This window comes from Bombina bombina, chromosome 1 (assembly GCF_027579735.1).
Source record: "Bombina bombina isolate aBomBom1 chromosome 1, aBomBom1.pri, whole genome shotgun sequence".
NCBI lineage: Eukaryota > Metazoa > Chordata > Amphibia > Anura > Bombinatoridae > Bombina > Bombina bombina.
Window position 1 is genome coordinate 748736192 of NC_069499.1, and position 18055 is coordinate 748754246.

At 35.8% G+C, this 18055-nt stretch overlaps 1 protein-coding gene and 2 non-coding genes across 6 annotated transcripts; all 3 read left to right on the forward strand.

The window, feature by feature from the left end:
- The first annotated feature begins 629 nt into the window (after positions 1-629).
- Positions 630-15758, forward strand: LOC128645939 (PABIR family member 2). 4 transcript variants are annotated; one of them, XM_053699278.1, is made up of 10 exons: positions 631-995; positions 2612-2690; positions 3237-3293; positions 5558-5601; positions 5788-5842; positions 7282-7383; positions 9412-9500; positions 10600-10664; positions 11841-11937; positions 15119-15758. In XM_053699278.1, exons 1-10 carry the CDS (start codon positions 901-903, stop codon positions 15261-15263), a joined length of 828 nt encoding a protein of 275 aa, XP_053555253.1. In that variant the 5' UTR covers positions 631-900; the 3' UTR covers positions 15264-15758. The 4 variants fall into 4 exon arrangements, with proteins under 4 accessions (XP_053555255.1, XP_053555256.1, XP_053555253.1 ...); XM_053699279.1 differs by having other exon boundaries at positions 10603-10664; XM_053699280.1 differs by lacking the exon at positions 3237-3293 and having other exon boundaries at positions 630-995.
- Positions 7825-7963, forward strand: LOC128646148 (small nucleolar RNA U109). The gene has a single exon (XR_008400214.1). It is a non-coding gene; the product is annotated as a small nucleolar RNA U109 (small nucleolar RNA).
- LOC128646147 (small nucleolar RNA U109) lies at positions 10755-10896 on the forward strand. Its single transcript, XR_008400213.1, has one exon. It is a non-coding gene; the product is annotated as a small nucleolar RNA U109 (small nucleolar RNA).
- Positions 15759-18055: the final 2297 nt, after the last annotated feature.

Sequence of the window (18055 nt, forward strand, 5' to 3'; positions counted from 1 at the left end):
AATATAGGGGAGGGGGTGCAACATTGCAAGCCCATATTGTTTCTTGCAACAATTAATGCGTTTGGAGACAACCTACTTGTGTGATGTTACATAGCAGGCGCATATATATATCATACAATACTGATACTAAAATGAATTTTAAATAGTGAAAAAAAAATGCTGTGCATCGATTTATTGTCAAAGGTTAATATAAAGAAGGCACGGAGATTAGTTTGTTACCCTCATATCGATGTGGCTTGCTGTCGTGAAAGCTAGGAAGGATGAGCACAAAAACAGAAAAATACTAGTACGAACGTATAATAAAATGTATTTTATTCTGAAATATGAGATATATTTCAGATATAATCCATGCGTGATTTTGCTTTATAACTCTCAAAATAAATGTACTTATTATTAAATAAACGTTGTCGGTAGGAAAAACTTAAAATGTTACGCACTCGGTCACACATATAATCATTATTTAAATAGTATGTAAGGAAATAAAGTTTGTTTGCATGCACACCCATCATTGTTTTGAGCGCTTTGCAGACGCAGTTTATGTGCCCCCTGTAGGGTGGGAGAGGGAGTGTCAGGGCTGGCTAAGGCCTCATAAGAGTAGTCAGGCCCAGCGCCTATTGCTTTACAATGTAGTGCGCATGCGTCGACGAGTAAGCTGCAAGTTTAGATGCTGTTTTGGGCCTGAACGGATCTGAAGCCTCCTTTGCCACACAGTTGGATAAGGAAGCGGATCTCCTGTTTGAGTCCGGTTATTTTCGTCATCCCTACTCTGCTATGGGGGTCCATTTGTTTTTGGTCCGCAGTGCGGCCTAGCGTGCGAGACCTGGTAAAAGACCAGACCAAGAGAAGGCTTCACTATGAGCCAGTGACTGGGAGAAGGACTCGGAGTAGCGCGCACACAAGATGGCCCAGGAGAAAATGGAATTGGACATGGAGATCCCGCCGAGTGATGGCAACTTGAGGAGGTCCAACAGCGCCCCCCTTATCAACGTACTGAGGTGAGAGAATGGGGCAATAATGGGGGGCACCGGGGGAGAATCAAATGCGCAGTAAATGTCAACAGGTTGAGGTGAGTGCGTTAGGGGTGTGTGACTAGTGTCACTGATATTAAATGAAGGTCAGCTTTCGGAGACTAAACCGAATCTTACTATCATATAGCTTGATGTGCGTGGGGAAAGCTATCAGGCCCCTGTTATAAACAGGTATGTCTGTGTTATTAATATGGCTGCTGGTTGGTTAAAGTACTGTAGTGATCCACTAGTTACTTCTCTGTAATCGATGGCTGGAGTGTGTGAAGTGGGATAAGAACCAGACCGGATGATCAGAGCATTGCGCTCATTAGTAAATTATGGTGAGTGCCCTGGAAGTGCTGATTTGCGTTAGCTTGGAGCAAAAAACTGATATGGTTATTCTAGCGAAGAAGTCATTAGTTTGGTTAGACAACTTTCTTTTGTGTGTGTGCAAGTTATGGTGGGCCTTGGTTAGATTGTTACAAAAATGGTCTATTCGTGTGCTGAGGTGAGGGCAACTAAGTAAAGAGTTTAGAATATGTATAATTTCCCTGTGATTTTAAATAATGTGGTTTTGTAACAAAACTAACACAAGTATCACAGGAGTAAAAAATGTGCAAGCAAAGTTTCACCAACATATAAGGTGAGTGTAAAATGGTGCGCAAGTAGACCCCTGCACATATACTAATCTGCTCCCAAAACCCCCCAGATAGGATAGATACAAAGGATTTATGTGCACTAGACAGATGAATGGGTTATTAGATATTTAATCAGACTAGTGTCTCTATTTAAATTCGCCTGAATAATTCTAGTAATAATCAAATAGAAAACAAAATCAGACAGTATATATTTATTACTATGCAAGACTCTAAAATGATAGTAAAAAGGTCTGTGACACGCAGTAATCTATTTAAAACCTACAACTGTATATAAAACTTGATCTTATATATGACCGGTCCTCTGTATAAACATCTCTATTTAATCAGTATCCACCTTATATTTTAATTTCCTTGTGCATCAGGAAATTTGCAGTTTATAGTGCCTAGATGTTTAAAAAGTCCTTTTTGACTCAAAGGTATATGTAGTATTATTGTCCTTATCGCAGATATAATAGATATAATTGTCCTTTGGAATGGACTATTGTTTGTCTATATCTACGATAAGGACAATGATATTGCTTCCTCTCTCCTACAAATTCAGGTGAGGAGACAGAGAGTACTTGGAAACGCAGTTAGTACCTCTCTTTTCAAAGTAATGGGGTGGGGTGGGGGATAGACAGGAAACCTTTTGTTTCATTCAGTTTGAGAGTAGGAAAATAGGAGACATTGTCAAGAGTAGATCCTGTTGTGAACCCCCAGCAGAGAGGGTATTGAGTGTTTTTTAAGTTTATGTTGAATTCATAAAGTGTATGAGAGGAACAGGCACTTGGGTATTTTGTATAAGGTTATTTGAAGACTTTATTTTTATGCCGACTCTCATATCTGTACGTCTTATCAGTTTTGTAACATGACGTATTTACAACAGAAATCAAATGTTAACCCATTTTTTCCCTTAGAGGTGTATGTATATGTTTATATTCTGACACTTATTTTTTTTTTCTCCAGTGACCACGCTCAAGTGTTTCAACCTTACACACTACGAGCACGTAGAAACAGCACTACTGTTGTCAACCGACACAGTTTGGTAAGGAAAGTCGAGAAAAATGGATTGTCACATTATCCCAGATCTATTGTTTTATAAAGTTAGTTGTATCTTTAATACAGAAATACCTGTACATTCCTGCTAATTTTAGATGTAAGAGCTGTTGTCATTCTTAACGCTATTCCTCATTGCATTTTTTTTTTTTTTTGTCCGTCTCTTGGTTCAAATCTTTAAGGGGTCATGAAATCTGAAACAGCCTTCCTTCATGATTAAGCTAGAGAATCAAATTAGACAAAAAGATTTTAATTTACTTCTATGATCAAATCTAGTTTTTTGTTGTTGAAGACAATACCTAGGTAGGTGGCATGCAGGTGTCTGGAGAGCTATGTGGTAGCAGAGATCCAAGAATGCGTTTGAGCTCTAGTTGGCAGCAGTGTGTTACATAACAATAGTAGTAAATTAGAAACTTTCACATTTTATACTGTATCTGAATAATGGAAAAAAAGTAATTGGGATTTGATGTCCCTTTACATCGCAAAGTTAGCCGTACTCTTTGTACTGTTTAAATATAGTATTTTCTACATACAGATACCATCATCCTCTCCAATTCGTATTCCCAGTAGCAGGCTTTATCAACTCAAAAGGGTAAGAACGATTTACTTCTCAAAGGGTTACTGCCTTGCATCCTTTTTTTTTTTTTTATATTGCAAGGGCTTAAAATGTAGAATATATTCTGATTTTAGTACAGTCGCTAATATATATATTTATTACATATTCCAAAATTTGCAAAATTGGTGGGGATGAAAGCCCAATTCTCGTCGTGTTCACATTTTCTCCAAACTTCTTACTTTTTATTTTTCTAATATAGTAATTTGTTTTCTTTATAATGTGGTCATGTTAAAGGGCCGGTAAACCTAGGAAATAATTCTGCACCTAGTGCAGAATTATATAATATTAGCTTAGCTCCAGATTTAAAAAGTGAATAGTTAAAAAGATATCACACAAAGAAAACAGAACACCGCTCTTGGCTCTACTGAGCAGGTCTGTTTTCTTCTGCTAAGCGAATCATGGGCACGCTGTCTATTCATAGCGCAACCGCACCGGATGTGATTAGACAGCGTGCCCAGATGCGCTTAGCAGAAGAAAACAGACCTGCTCAGTAGAGCCAAGAGCGGTGTTCTGTTTTGTTGCATGATATCTTTTTAACTATTCACTTTTTAAATCTGGAGCTAAGCTAATGTTATATAATTCTGCACTATGCATTATTTCCTAAGTTTACTGGCCCTTTAAAGGAACATTATGCCCAAATGTTTAAGCACTTGGGGGAGTGCTATGATCTATCTCTTAAAATGTAGCTGACAGTATCTGAAGGATAACTGAGCACTTACTATTGTATGCTAAAGAAATTTTGTGGTAAAATATTTTCGTTTCTTATATAGAGATGTTCAGTTGATATTGTCTGCTTTTTAAAGGGTTATCATAGTCAGAAAAAATTGACATGTTCTAATTTGTTAATCATGTAAAAAAATAAAATAAACAGTCGACCCCTCACTATGTGTTTAAAGTGAATCTAAAATTGTAATGAACCAGTGACCGGTTTTAAATAATCCTATTAAAAACAGGGGCACTTTCATTGTTAAAATACTTGCCTTTTCTTTGTGAAAGCCACTCCAGCACTTCCTAACCCGCCCGTCGCAAGCCTCTTCCTACGTCAGCAATGACGATCCCGGCCTTCTCCTATCACTGCGTTGCTTTAGGCAGTGATTGGAGGGTGCTGGAATCGTCATTGCAATGCTGACGTAGGAAGAGGTTTGCGACGGGCGGGGGAAGCGCTGGAGCAGCTTTCACAAAGAAAAGTTAAGTATTTTAACAAATGTATAAATAACAGGGAAAATAGTCTTCAAACTAGTGATCAGCTGCTGCACCCAAAGGGAGACACTATACTCCTCAAAAGATATTGTAAGTAATTTTAAAATGTGAAAGGAGGATGGCTCTATAGGACTGAGAAGTTATAGGGCTAAAAGTAGGAGGATTCTGTCAATATGTAGTGTTAAATTAAATGTTATATAAAATTTTAGCTCTAACTTCTCAGTCCTATAGCGCCACCCTCCTTTCACCTTTTAAAAGTATTTTAACAAAACCAGTGAAATGTAAAGTTTGAATGCAAGTGCCCCTGTTTTTAATAAGATTATTAAAAACCGGGCACTCATTCCGCAAACTTTACATTCACTTTAATCCCTGCAACGACTCAGATGTGCGACTAGCTTTGCTAATTGGATCAGTGATTTAAACACACAGTAGCATAGTTAGTCAAAAAATGGCATGCTCTAACTAATAAGAAGTGTAATTTTTTATTTGTTTTTTTTTTCGTTTTTTTTTTTTCATAGAAGCCCTGATCTGTAGTAATCCATGATATCTTTTGGCTGTATATGCATATTGTATTCTCTAAAACACTCTAGAGCAGCCAAAATCACGTGTTGTAGATCCAAGTACCATTTCATCACGAATCAGCAAATTTACATCTTACCTCATGTTATTTGGAAGTTTTAAAAAGGAAGCCTAAAAGAAATCATTTTTTATTACAAGGCTGCCAAGGGGTTACATTTTTTTTTCCTGTTTATGAAATGAGCCTCAAATAATTGAAAGGTTTAAAAAAATAAATAAAAAAAATTGCTTTATATATTGGCCAAACCTTACAGTTAATGACAATGTCTCTTTAAAAGCTTGTTGGTTTCCAGGGGAATTGCAGCCATCTGATTTTAATAAAAAACAAAAAACAAAAAAAACCCCTTTAAATTACTTAAACTGTTTTCAGATATCTCAAATGAACAAAACACTGTTTTAATACTGGAAATTGCCAAGTATTTTTCATTCTTTTAGAAGATCTATTAATCTATTTTATTATTCAGGAAGAAGGTGTAGACCTGATAAACAGAGAAACTGCACGTGAACGGTAAGTGTTTAAAGTGTTGGATTTAATAGTGAATTCTATATGGTTCAAAGTTGCCAGTGATTTTAAATTTTATTTTATCCAATGTAATTTGTTTGTTTAAATACTTGTATTGTGTAAGTATTTAACAAAGATACTCTTAGCAGTGAATTCTGATGCTGGTTGCTCAGTGTGTTTTTGTTTAAACAGTGAGGTGCAAACTGCAATGCAGATGAGCCTGTCATGGGAAGAAAGCTTTAGCTTGGTAAGACTCTAACCCATTTTAAATATTTACTTTAAAACTTTGAGTCTGCTCAGGTAGAAATCATCAGTTTTCTGCTTAAATAATTTGAGCCTAAACATTAAGGTTATGCTAACTTGTCCAGTGAATCAAAATCTATTTACCTCCTTTTTAATTCTCCATTTTTTTTATTTTTTTTTATGTTGCTTCATAAATCTCTTATTTGGAGACAACTAATATTATGTAGTTAGAAATGCACATTTAATTTTGTTTGGAACCTTTTTTAAGAGCTGTGCGTTTTCTAGCTCATTGTAGTTTTTCAATTTATGACAATAATCCTGTAAATATTTTGCATTACAACCATACAATTTTAAGACTGTTCAAAAGTCCAATTTAAATTTTCTTGTGCATATTACATAACTTTTTTTGCCTTTTTAATAGATTATCTAAAATTGTCTTATGGTTTTTATGCTTACTTGGGTATTAATAGTGCATGCAAACCAGTTTTCTTTTAGAGAGGAACTCCCTGAAATGTAGTGTGCTACTTTTTAAAGCCTAATTTAGTCATCGGGGAGACAATGCTTAAACCAGCCTATTAAAATAACCTTTTTAAATGTTTTATCCAGATCCTTTTAGTCACCAGTGTAAAATAAATGTATTATCTAATATGCAATAAGAGAGGTTATTAATGTTAGAGACCTATTTTGTAGAAAGGACTTAATTACTCACACACTATGTTTCTTACATGTAATGCAACATTTACAGGACTATTGTATTCACCAACGGCTCTTATTTGGTACAAAATTTTATTAAATGTTTGCCACAGAGCGGCGCTGACAACGTGTTGAATTTGTTTAAATAAATAGTTGTGCTCAGTAGCTGCAATGCTTTGATGTTTCGGTCAAGGACATGGCGAGTGAGCTATGTACTGCTAAAGATGGAGTGAATGTCTCTAGTCCACTACGCTAACTGTTTAACTCCTTTTGTAGGGGGTTAATCAAAGGTTAAGAACACAATTTTACTAAAAATAAATGCTGAACAAATTTAAGGGTTTTAGTATTACTATAGATTGGAACTTTTTTAAATTAAAAATAACTGTGCTATAATTCCAGACATTGAGGAACAAGAGGATCCCTTTTGCAAAGTGTAGTCTTAAAGTTTGGGGCCCACCTATAAAGTGGTGTGTGGTGGGTTTTTTTTTTTTTTTTTTTTTTTTCTCCTCCTAGAAATCCATTTATTCCCCATTTCCCTCAAAGATTCTCAGGGGCATACCTAAATGGACTTTAGTTTCTACAACAAATCTCCTTTAAATTTGGTTGTGTAGGTGCTAAAACGGCAAGCGCACATACACTTTTTTTTTTTTTTTTTTTCTTCTGTACTTAAATGCAAATTTTATATGTAGAATTTCTTTTGTGAACTTGGTTTTAAGTCAAGTAAATCTTTCTAACCTCTTATATCCACAGAGTGATAATGACTTTGACAAATCAGACAAATCTTCATCTCCAAAGCGAATTGACTTTGTTCCAGTGTCACCAGCTCCTTCGCCAACTCGGGGGATAGGAAAGGTAAGAGGGGATGAAACTTGTCTAATTTTTATTTAGCATGCAAATTGTAGTACTGCTTATGTGCAAAGTTACTTACACAACCTATCGCCACGTGTGTAATTTTGGAAGGCCATATGTTAACTAAAACCAGTTTGACTAAATTGTCATGGTTCAACATTTCCTATAACATAGAGGGTTTTAAAGTACAATTATTATATATTTACATCATTTTATACAAAACAGGACTGAATGATAATGAATTTCAGCCATGTGGCTAAAATGTTATTATTATTAGTTATTTGTAGAGTGTCAAGAGACCGCAGCACTAAAAACATGGCTCCAATATGCAAGGTGGGAGAGGGCACTGCCAGGAGTTTCACTGTTGAAAATCAGCTCTCATGAAGGTGATCTACAAAGCAGCTAGGCTGATAGGCTTTACATGCTAAATATGATGCTGATTGTAAGCATGATGGATTCTCAGTGACCCTTTTCTCATGGTGCGCTGCATTTCCACTACATGCAAGATTACAACCTAAGGAGTTCTCAGGGCCACCAGCTTTTTGAAGTACATGCTGAGTGGTAGTATATTACTCCTACATTCTTAAAGGGCTAGAACAGTAGAAAGATTATGTGCTCTTATCCGATAGAGCAAGTCATTTTTACATCCATCAACCTCGCTCTGGTTAAATACACAGTAGTGCTGATCCAATGAGCACATCTGAGTCATATGACTAGCGCTACTGATTTGGACCAGCAGTGAACAATGGATCCTGAGCAGCATTTCTACTGTGTTTACCTCCTTTTGCAGGGGTTAAACACACAGAGCAGGGTTGATCGTTGTAAAATTACATGAGGCTCTATCGGATTTAGAGCATGTCATTTTTCGATCATTATGGTCATTTTTAAAAGGACATACTAGTCAGAAAATAAAGTACAGTATTTGAACAAAAGAATGACAAATAGTAGTTTTGGGATTTATCTATCGTTGTTTTCATTTCCAGTTATGTGCTTTTGTGACCCTTCCATATTTTTCCTTAGCAAAGTTTTAGCTGCAGTGTTGAGTACGTTTTTTTAGCTGCCATTCACGGTAGACACTAGTTGGTTGCTGAGGTAATTATATGCAGGAATAATCTACTACAGAGAAGATCCATCGGGAACAAGGAGTCAGATTGCTGTGTTGTGTTTTTTTTTTTTTGTTTTGTGTTTTTTTTGTCACTAAACTTTGTTTCTACTAATGTAAGGCAGAAAATGTTTTCCCTGTTTGCAGCTAGTACTGTTACAGCCAGTGATGTCTGTCTGTGCAAAAGAGGGCTTTGTAAATGTTCTACAACTGGCTAGGGAGCAAAGGACAAAATACAGTAGTACCATTACAGTTAAATTCACTCAACTTTAACAATTATAGCTGCAGTTTTACAACTCTTAAAGGGCCACTAAACCCAAAATCTTTCTTTCATGATTCAGATAGAGAATAGAAATTTAAACAGCATTACAATTTACTTCTATTATTTATTTTGCTTCATTTTTTTAGATATCCTTAGTTGAAGAAAAAGCAATGCACATGGTGAGCCAATCACACGAGGCTTCTATGTGCAGCAACCAATCAGCAGCTGCTGAGCATATCTAGATATGCTTTTCAGCAAAGCATATCAAGAGAATAAAACAAATTAGATAATATAAGTAAATTAGAAAGATGTTTAAAATTGCATTCTCTTTCTAAATCATGAAAGAAAAAATGTGTGTGTCATGTCCCTTTAACTTTAAATCCTGTCCTCTAAAGTCTGTTTAGGGCCAGATCTGCAAGTGTATTATGGTATTTCACATTTTCTTTGTGCATGGATGGGATCACATAAATTCTGCATGCTTAAAGGGATGCAAAACACTTTGAGATGTGATTTTAAAATAACTAAAATATAGTATATTTTATTGAAAGAATGCAAAAAAAATTCTTATTTTGATGCGTCCCTTTACTTCTTTTTGAGTGCAAATTGTAAATTTGTGTAGAAATGGTGCAGTGATTCCGCTTAATGACTTTTTTTTGTTTTTTTACAGCAATGTTTTTCTCCCTCTTTACAAATGTTTGTGAGCAGTAATGGCTTGCCTCCGAGTCCTATTCCGAGTCCTACCAGGCGTTTCACTACGTAAGTGTCCATTTGACATTTGTCTGTAAAATTGTATGTTATATGTAAAATACTGTAAACTGCAGTATTTTAGTGAAAACTTTTAAAGGGACATGAAACACAATTTTTTTCTTTCATGGGTTTGAAAGAGTATGCCATGCTAGTTTACTTCTTATATCTAATTTGCTTCATTGTCTTGCTATCCTTTGCTGAAAAGCATATCTAGATAGGCTCAGTAGCTGCTGATTTGTGGCTGCACATAGATGCCTCATGTTATTGGCTCACTCATGTGCATTGCTATTTCTTCAAAGGATATCAATAAAATGAAGCAAATCAGATAACAGAAGTAAATTGGAATGTTTGTTTAAAATTGTATTCTCTACCTGAATCATGAAAGAAAAAAAATCTTGATTTAGTGTCCCTTTAACCGTATTGGAACATTCCACACCATCCTAACAGCGCTTGGACTTTTAACGCTGTTGGGATGGCATGGAACGTCTTACTTTTTTTTTTTTTTTTTTTTTTTTTTTTTCCCTTTTGGAACTTAGTTCTGAGGTTAAACATTTGTCCCAGGCATAAAGGGGTTAATATTGCTAAATATCTTTTTGTGAGAAATAAGATCTATTGCATAATGATCATTAAGATTCCACATTCTTAAAGGGCCACTAAACCCAAAAAATTTTTTCATGATACAGATAGAGAATACAAATGTAAACAACATTACAATTTACTTCTATTATTTATTTTGCTTCATTTTTTAGATATCCTTACTTGGAGAAAAAGCAGTGCACATGGGTGAGCCAATCACACAAGGCTTCTATGTGCAGCAACCAATCCGCAGCTACTGAGTATATCTAGATATGCTTTTCAGCAAAGAATGTCAAGAGAATAAAACAAATTAGATAATAGAAGTAAATTAGAAAGATGTTTAAAATTGCATTCTCTTTCTAAATCATGAAAGAAAAAATGTGGGTTTAATGTCCCTTTAAGGATTGCTGTCACTACACTACAGGAACTAAGTTAGATAATCCCCTGCTGGTAATGATCAGCTGTTTTTATTCTGGTTTATATGCATTTGTAAATGTAACTTTTTACTCTTAATATTTATCCTTTACGTTAGCAGGAGGAGTCAGAGTCCTATCAACTGCATAAGGCCAAGTGTGTTGGGCCCCATTAAAAGGAAAGGTACAGTAGTATGTTAAAGTCTTTGTTAACTTAGTGTGCAGATTTACATGGGTTCTTTTTAACATTTGATTTTGATATTCTAATGAACTTGTGCATGATTTATATATCTTTGGGTTCCTTTTTACGTGGAACATCAATCAGCCAAAATCATGCTAAAGAAAAATCTTGAGGAGTTTTCAGGGCTGCCAGTCTTATAGTACAGACTGAGCGGTAGTATATTACTCCTACAGTTTAAAAACAAAAAGAAAAAAACTTTTTATTGTTAAAGGGACAGCAAATGCCTTGTAATTGTTAAAGATAGCACAACAACTTTGCAGTATATGTTTAATTATTTTTGCCTGTTTTCCTGTAATTTCTCTGAAAACTGTGTGTTATCCAGTTCTATGATCAGTTTCACAAGCCTAACATTGCCATATATCAGTTCCTAACTGGCTTCAGGTGATTAGATAACTGCAAAAGAGCATTTTTTGCTAATATAATAAATGTGGCTAGTTATGTCTGATCCAGAAGCAAGTCCAGAATGACTCCTCCAATTAAGTGGAGTGTGGCTATTATAAATACAAAATAAAAATATTTATTTTCCAGCAAACAAGAAATGAATGCATTAAAAATATTAAATATTTTCACTTATTGTATGACTGCAGACAAAATGTTGTTCCAATAGGTTTACTGTCCCTTAAACACTTAAAGGGACATTAAACCCAAACCTTTATTTCATGATTCAGATATAGGATACGGTTTAAAACATTCCAATTTATTTCTATTACCTAATTTGCTTCATTCTTTAGATATCCTTTGTTAAAGAAATAGCAAGGCACACGGTGAGCCAATTACATGAGGCATCTATGTGCAGCTACCAATCAGCAGCTACTAAGCCTATCTAGATATGCTTTTCAGTAAAGGATATCAAGAAAATAAAGCAAATTAGATAATAGAAGTAAATTACAAGTTGTTTAAAATTGCATGCTCTTTCTAAATAATGAGAGACAAAATATGGGTTTCATGTCCCTTTAACCTAGAGTTAGTTTATTGCTTGCATTTAAAATACAAGCTGTTCGGAGTGCCTTTTTTTTTTTTTTTTGGTCACACACACACACACACACACACACACACACACACACACACACACACACACACACACACACACACAGTAATATATTATTTTTCCTGTTTCAGTTGAAATGGAAATAGAAAACCATCCAAAGAGGCTCTTCCAAGGAACCACAAACATGCTATCTTCCGATGTTGCAGAGCTGGCAGATTATAGTTCTTGGTAAGAAAAGAATGTCTCCATAAACCCTGGTCTTCAGAAGAGAAAAATCGAGGAATTTTGCTGGTATTCATGTTCAAAATGTTCCTTTCTGAAATAACACCTGGTAGTCACAGCTGTGCTTTTTTATTTTTTTATTATGTTTCCCCCTTCAAATTCATGGTAGAAAATTAATGGGGCTAAGATATGGTCATTTGCCCTTTTTAACCTTGTATATGTTGGTCTTAGGTTTTTTTTTTTCCCCTGCAACTGTTCAAAATAAGAATTCATATGATCTTAGTAAAAAATAACCACTGTTTTTCCACAACCTTAAAGCGATCTTTGTCATTTTATGCAATTTGTTAAAAATGTCCCCTTTTTGTCTAACTCCATAACCTTGATAACATGCAGAGTGATATTGTTTTAGTGTGAATATGTATGTATGGTATATGCAGTTTTTCTACTACTGTTGGGGAAATGCAGTTGCTTAAAGAACCGCTCAATGCAGTAAAATTGCATAATTAACAAGTGCATAATAAAGAAAATGATTAACCCCTTAACGACTGAGGACGTGCAGGGTACGTCCTCAGAAAAAAGGCAGTTAATGCCTGAGAACGTACCCTGCTCGTCCTCAGTGTGGAAAGCAGCTGGAAGCGATCCTGCTCGCTTCCAGCTGCTTTCCGGTTATTGCAGCGATGCCTCGATATGGAGGCATCCTGCAATAACCTTTTTAAGTAATCCGGTGCAGAGAGAGCCACTCTGTGGCCCTCTCTGCACCGGAGATCGGTGGCTACCTGCGTTGGTGGGTGGGAGCCGGACCGGGTGGCGGCCATCGATGGCCATGTGGATGTGAAGGGGGGCGGGAGGGTGGGGGCGGCGCGTGCACGGGGAGGGAGCGGGTGGGAACCGCTACACTGCAGAAAATTTGAAGATAAAAAGATAAAAAATATCGAAAATTTAAATAATCAGCAAGGTGGTGGGGGTTTGTCTGGGGGGGGGGGGGGGGGGGGGGGGGGGAAGCTACACTACAGAAAAAAAAAACCAAAGACAAAAAAAGCACTTTTTATTGTAAACTGGGTACTGGCAGACAGCTGCCAGTACCCAAGATGGCCCCCCAATAAGGCAGAGGGGAGGGTTAGAGAGCGGTTTTGGGGGGGATCAGGGAGGTTGGGGGCTAAGGGGGGGATCCTACACAGTAGCATATGTAAATATGCTAAACAAAAATTTCATTTTTTTTTTTAAAACCCTTTTATTTTAGTACTGGCAGACTTTCTGCCAGTACTTAAGATGGCGGGGACAATTGTGGGGTGGGGGAGGGAAGGGAGCTGTTTGGGAGGGATCAGGGGGTGGGATGTGTCAGATGGGAGGCTGATCTCTACACTAAAGCTAAAATTAACCCTGCAAGCTCACTACAAACTCCCTAATTAACCCTTTCACTGCTAGCCATAATACACGTGTGAGGCGCAACAGGATTTAGTGGCCTTCTAATTACCGGAAAGCAACGCCAAAGTCATATATGTCTCCTATTTCTGAACAAAGGGGATCCCAGACAAGCATTTACAACCATTTGTGCCATAATTGCACAAGCTGTTTGTAAATGATTTCAGTGAGAAACCTAAAATTGTGAAAAATTTTACGTTTTTTTTAATTTGATCGCATTTGGCGGTGAAATGGTGGCATGAAATATACCAAAATGTGCCTAGATCAATACTTGGGGTTGTCTACTACACTACACTAAAGCTAAAATTAACCCTACAAGCTCCCTGATTAACCCCTTAACTGCTGGGCATGATACACTTGTGGTGCGCAGTGGCATTTAGCGGCCTTCTAATTACCAAAAAGCAACGCCAAAGCCATATATGTGTGCTATTTCTGAACAAAGGGGATCCCAGAGAAGAATTTACAACCATTTATGCCATAATTGCACAAGCTGTTTGTAAATGATTTCAGTGAGAAACCTAAAGTTTGTGAAAAAATTTGTGAAAAAGTGAACAATTTTTTGTATTTGATCGCATTTGGCGGTGAAATGGTGGTATGAAATATACCAAAATTGGCCTAGATCAATACTTTGGGATGTCTACTAAAAAAAAAATATATACATGTCAAGGAATATTCAGGGATTCCTGAAAGATATCAGTGTTCCAATGTAACTAGCGCTAATTTTGGAAAAAAATGGTTTGGAAATTGCAAAGTGCTACTTGTATTTATGGCCCTATAACTTGCAAAGAACATGTAAACATTGGGTATTTCTAAACTCAGGACAAAATTTAGAAACTATTTAGCATGGGTGTTTATTGGTGGTTTTAGATATGTAACAGATTTTGGGGGTCAAAGTTAGAAAAAGTGTGGTTTTTTTTTTCAATTTTTCCTCATATTTTATCATTTTTTTTTTATAGTAAATTATAAGATATGATGAAAATAATGGTATCTTTAGAAAGTCCATTTAATGGCGAGAAAAACGGTATATAATATGTGTGGGTACAGTAAATGAGTAAGAAGAAAATTTCAGCTAAACACAAACACTGCAGAAATGTAAAAATAGCCTTGGTCCCAAACGGACAGAAAATGGAAAAGTGCTCTGGTCACTAAGGGGTTAAACACCTACTCTGAATTTCTAATAAGCAGTAGATTTATTTATTTTTATTTTTTTCCTCTCCCATTTTCCGGCCCCTTGTATCGTGAAAGACATCAGGAAATCGGACTAGTATACAGATTGCACGTGCCCAGTTAGAGCTTGTTTCCCAGAAAGTGTGCCTATAAAGACACTGCAAAAATTGATAATGGAAGTAAACTGGGAAAGTGTGTTAAAACTGCATGCTCTTTCTGAATTATAAGTTGAGGATTGAATGTTAGCAGCACCTAAACTCCAAAACCGCTCCCCATAGGGGTTAAACACAGAATGGAATAAACAACAAATTGATAGTAAGATAATAATGCAGATGCACTTAGTCTGAATTTTGCCAGAAAAAAAATCTAATTTTAAAGTTGGTTCCATTTACCTTCTCCTACCAGTATCATGTGACAGCCATCAGCCAATCACAAAATACATATACTGTGAATTGTTGCACATGCTCAGTAGGAGCTGGTGCCTCAGAAAATGCGGATAGTTTGATAATGGAAGTGAACTGGAAAGTAGTTAAAATTGTGTTCTGTCTGAAACATGAGAGTTTAATTTTGACTTTGTGTTCCTTTTCATTTTCTACAGCTTTTCTTCAGATCTTGATAGCAGCAACAGTATCAGCTCATCGTTGGATTCTATTGCTAAAAGAAGCACAATGACTGACTCACCGGGAACCTGCTCCAACTCTTGCTCTTCCTTCATCTCACTCAGTGATCTTTCACCAAAGTGACTTCCATTGCTTTTGTTTTCCCCATCTGCTTCAGCCTCAAAAATCTAAGGACATGTATTGCTGATTTGCTTGGCTTCACCTGTCCACAAATCTGCCTTTGTTCTGAAAGACTATTCCATGCATCTTGTGGGCAAAAGGAAAATGTGTGAAATATTTGTACAGCATATTTTTTGTGTATAGTAGTCTGCTTATTTCATTGTAATTTTTTTTTATTTTTGTGGCCTATCGATGGATGCTTAGTGTTATTTATTTATTCTAGATTCCTACAATCACTGCTAAGAGTGTAATTTAATTTTCTTTTGTCTGTGTCGAGACAAATCTGCTTTCATAGTAGGGAGCAATTGGAAATATTAAGTGTATGTATTAAATTATTATTTTTCTCTCTCGCTGTTTAAAAAAAAGAAAATTCAACTGTCAAATTTCAATGTTGCACAGGAATGCAGTAATTACCCCCTTTTTTATTTGTTCAGATATAAAGACATTCTATTGATAGAAGTCATATTGTGAATCTGTTGGTGTGGCTCTCTACTTTCTACTTTTTTTGTCTGAGGTGATATCTCAGATGCTTTTATTCCTTATTTTCATTTTTATTCTAAGCTGGGTGACTATTGCTCTAGTATCCTAAAAGGTGAAATCAAGTTAAGCTGTATCCAAAGTGAAAAAAAAATACAAAGCATAGAGAAAGTTACTCCACTAAAAAAAATAGGCCATTAAATGGGACATTCCAGCCAAAATAAAAAATGCACATCAGATGTGTTAGCAAAAATGCTTCTTAGTTCTCACTGTTGCCAGTTAGGGCTTTACACTGTGCATGTAAATGTTGCAGCATATCTAGATAAACTCTACAAACTGTCTGCATGTATTTTAATTATACTTTTTTTTTTTAAAGATTCAATGTGTTTTATCCTAAAATCAGATATTTATTTTTGTTGGAGCTATATCCGTTGTATACATAATGACTAGTTAAAGGCTGATGAACTTTAGCATCTAATTTATTATGTTTTGATATGGGTGCATGAACTTTCCACTGCTTTTTAATATTGGTAACTTTAGAAGTTTCCATCAATTTAATAAATCGCCCACATTTAATTCTATGCATTTAATTTTCTTTTAGGCTAAATGTAACAAATATTTAACCTACTTTTTAAAATGCTCCTGGTTGTTTTTGTAATATTTTGGGCAACCTGTTTCTTTAAATCATTGTGGCATTCTAAAGCCCCCCTACTGGGATCAAGCTGATCTTTATGAATATTTTTTTTTTTTTTTTTTTTTTTTGATTCAATAACAGTGCAGTTTTATTTAAAGGGACACTGAACCCAATTTTTTTTTTTGTGATTCCGATTAAAGCATAACATTTTAAGCAACTTTCTAATTTACTCCTATTAGCAAATTTTCTTCATTCTCTTGGTATCTTTATTGGAAATGCAAGAATGTAGGTTTAGATGCCAGACCATTTTTTTTCATCCACCAATAAAAAAAGTGCTGTCCAGAGGTCTGAACCAAAACAATCTTAGGTGCCTTCTTTTTCAAATAAAGATAGCAAGATAACGAAGAAAATTTGATCATAGGAGTAAATTAGAAAGTTGCTTAAAATTGCATGCTCTATCTGAATCACGAAAGAGAAAATTTGGGTTCAGTGTCCCTCTAACTACTTCATAGTGTAGGAATATTTTTTTTTTTTATGTGTGTAAATTTAAAGTAACTTGAATGTGTGTTGTGTTTTTTTTTTTTTTTTCTTTTCACCCCTAGCTGTAAGTTGAATACGCCTACTAATAAAAACAAATACGGGAAGGCTCATTATTCCAGTGCTGCAACCTTGCCAGCCAAGTGTGTATATAAGAAGTTGGCTATTTGTTTGCAAGCACTGTGACCTCACTGTGAGATCCACATCTACTGCTTTGATTTTAATGTTTGGATCACTGAACGCTTGCAAGTGTTTTTTCTTTTTTTTTTTTTTTGTGTGTGCAAGTTAGAACTTAGAGGGACATGAAACTGCTGTGTACAACCATGGTAGCATGGTTACGATTCACCATACTTCTGCATTTCCTCCTGTACCTGCAGCTCTCTATAAAGCTTTTCTCTTATTTTGCATTATTACAGAATTCAGTTGGTAAAGCTCTGCATTATATACTGGGTGCCACCATCTTGTAGCTCGTGTATTGTATCCTGTGATAGGCACAGTGCACTTCCACAGATCTGCTTTCACATTATCTCACATAATAGAGAGCAGAAGTGTTACATTTTTGCAGCTTTTTGCACAGTTTAAAAGTTTTATATAACATAGTGAGTAGTAGCCAGTATATTGTAGTTGTACTCAGCAAATATATGTCCCTTTTTAATAGCTGCTGTATATCTTGTTTATATTTAGTTACTTAGTTAAAGGGACAGTCTAGTCCAAAAACAAACTTTCATTATTCAGATAGGGCATGCAATTTTAAACACTTTTCCATTTACTTCTATCACTAATTTGGCTTTGTTCTCTTGGTATTCTTAGTTGAAAGCTATATCTAGGAGGTTCATATGCTAATTTATAAGCCCTTGAAGGCTGCCTCTTAGCTCAGGGCATTTTGGCAGTTTTTCACCACTAGGGGGTGTTGGTTCATGTGTTTCATATAGATAACACTGTGCTCACGCACGTGGAGTTTCTAGGGGCCTGCACTGATTGGCTAAAATGCAAGTCTGTCAGAACAACTGAAATAAGGGGCAGTTTGCAGAGGCTTAGATACAAGATAATCACAGAGGTAAAACGTGTATTAATAGAATTGTGTTGGTTATGCAAAACTAGGGAATGG

Bases quoted from the DNA above. Each gene is read 5' to 3' on its own strand.
- LOC128645939 (XM_053699278.1), top strand. From the start codon at position 901: ATGGCCCAGGAGAAAATGGAATTGGACATGGAGATCCCGCCGAGTGAT. The intron at 7,384-9,411 runs GTAAGAGGGGAT...GTTTTTTTACAG, and splicing joins CAACTCGGGGGATAGGAAAG to CAATGTTTTTCTCCCTCTTT. The intron at 10,665-11,840 runs GTACAGTAGTAT...TTCCTGTTTCAG, and splicing joins GGGCCCCATTAAAAGGAAAG to TTGAAATGGAAATAGAAAAC.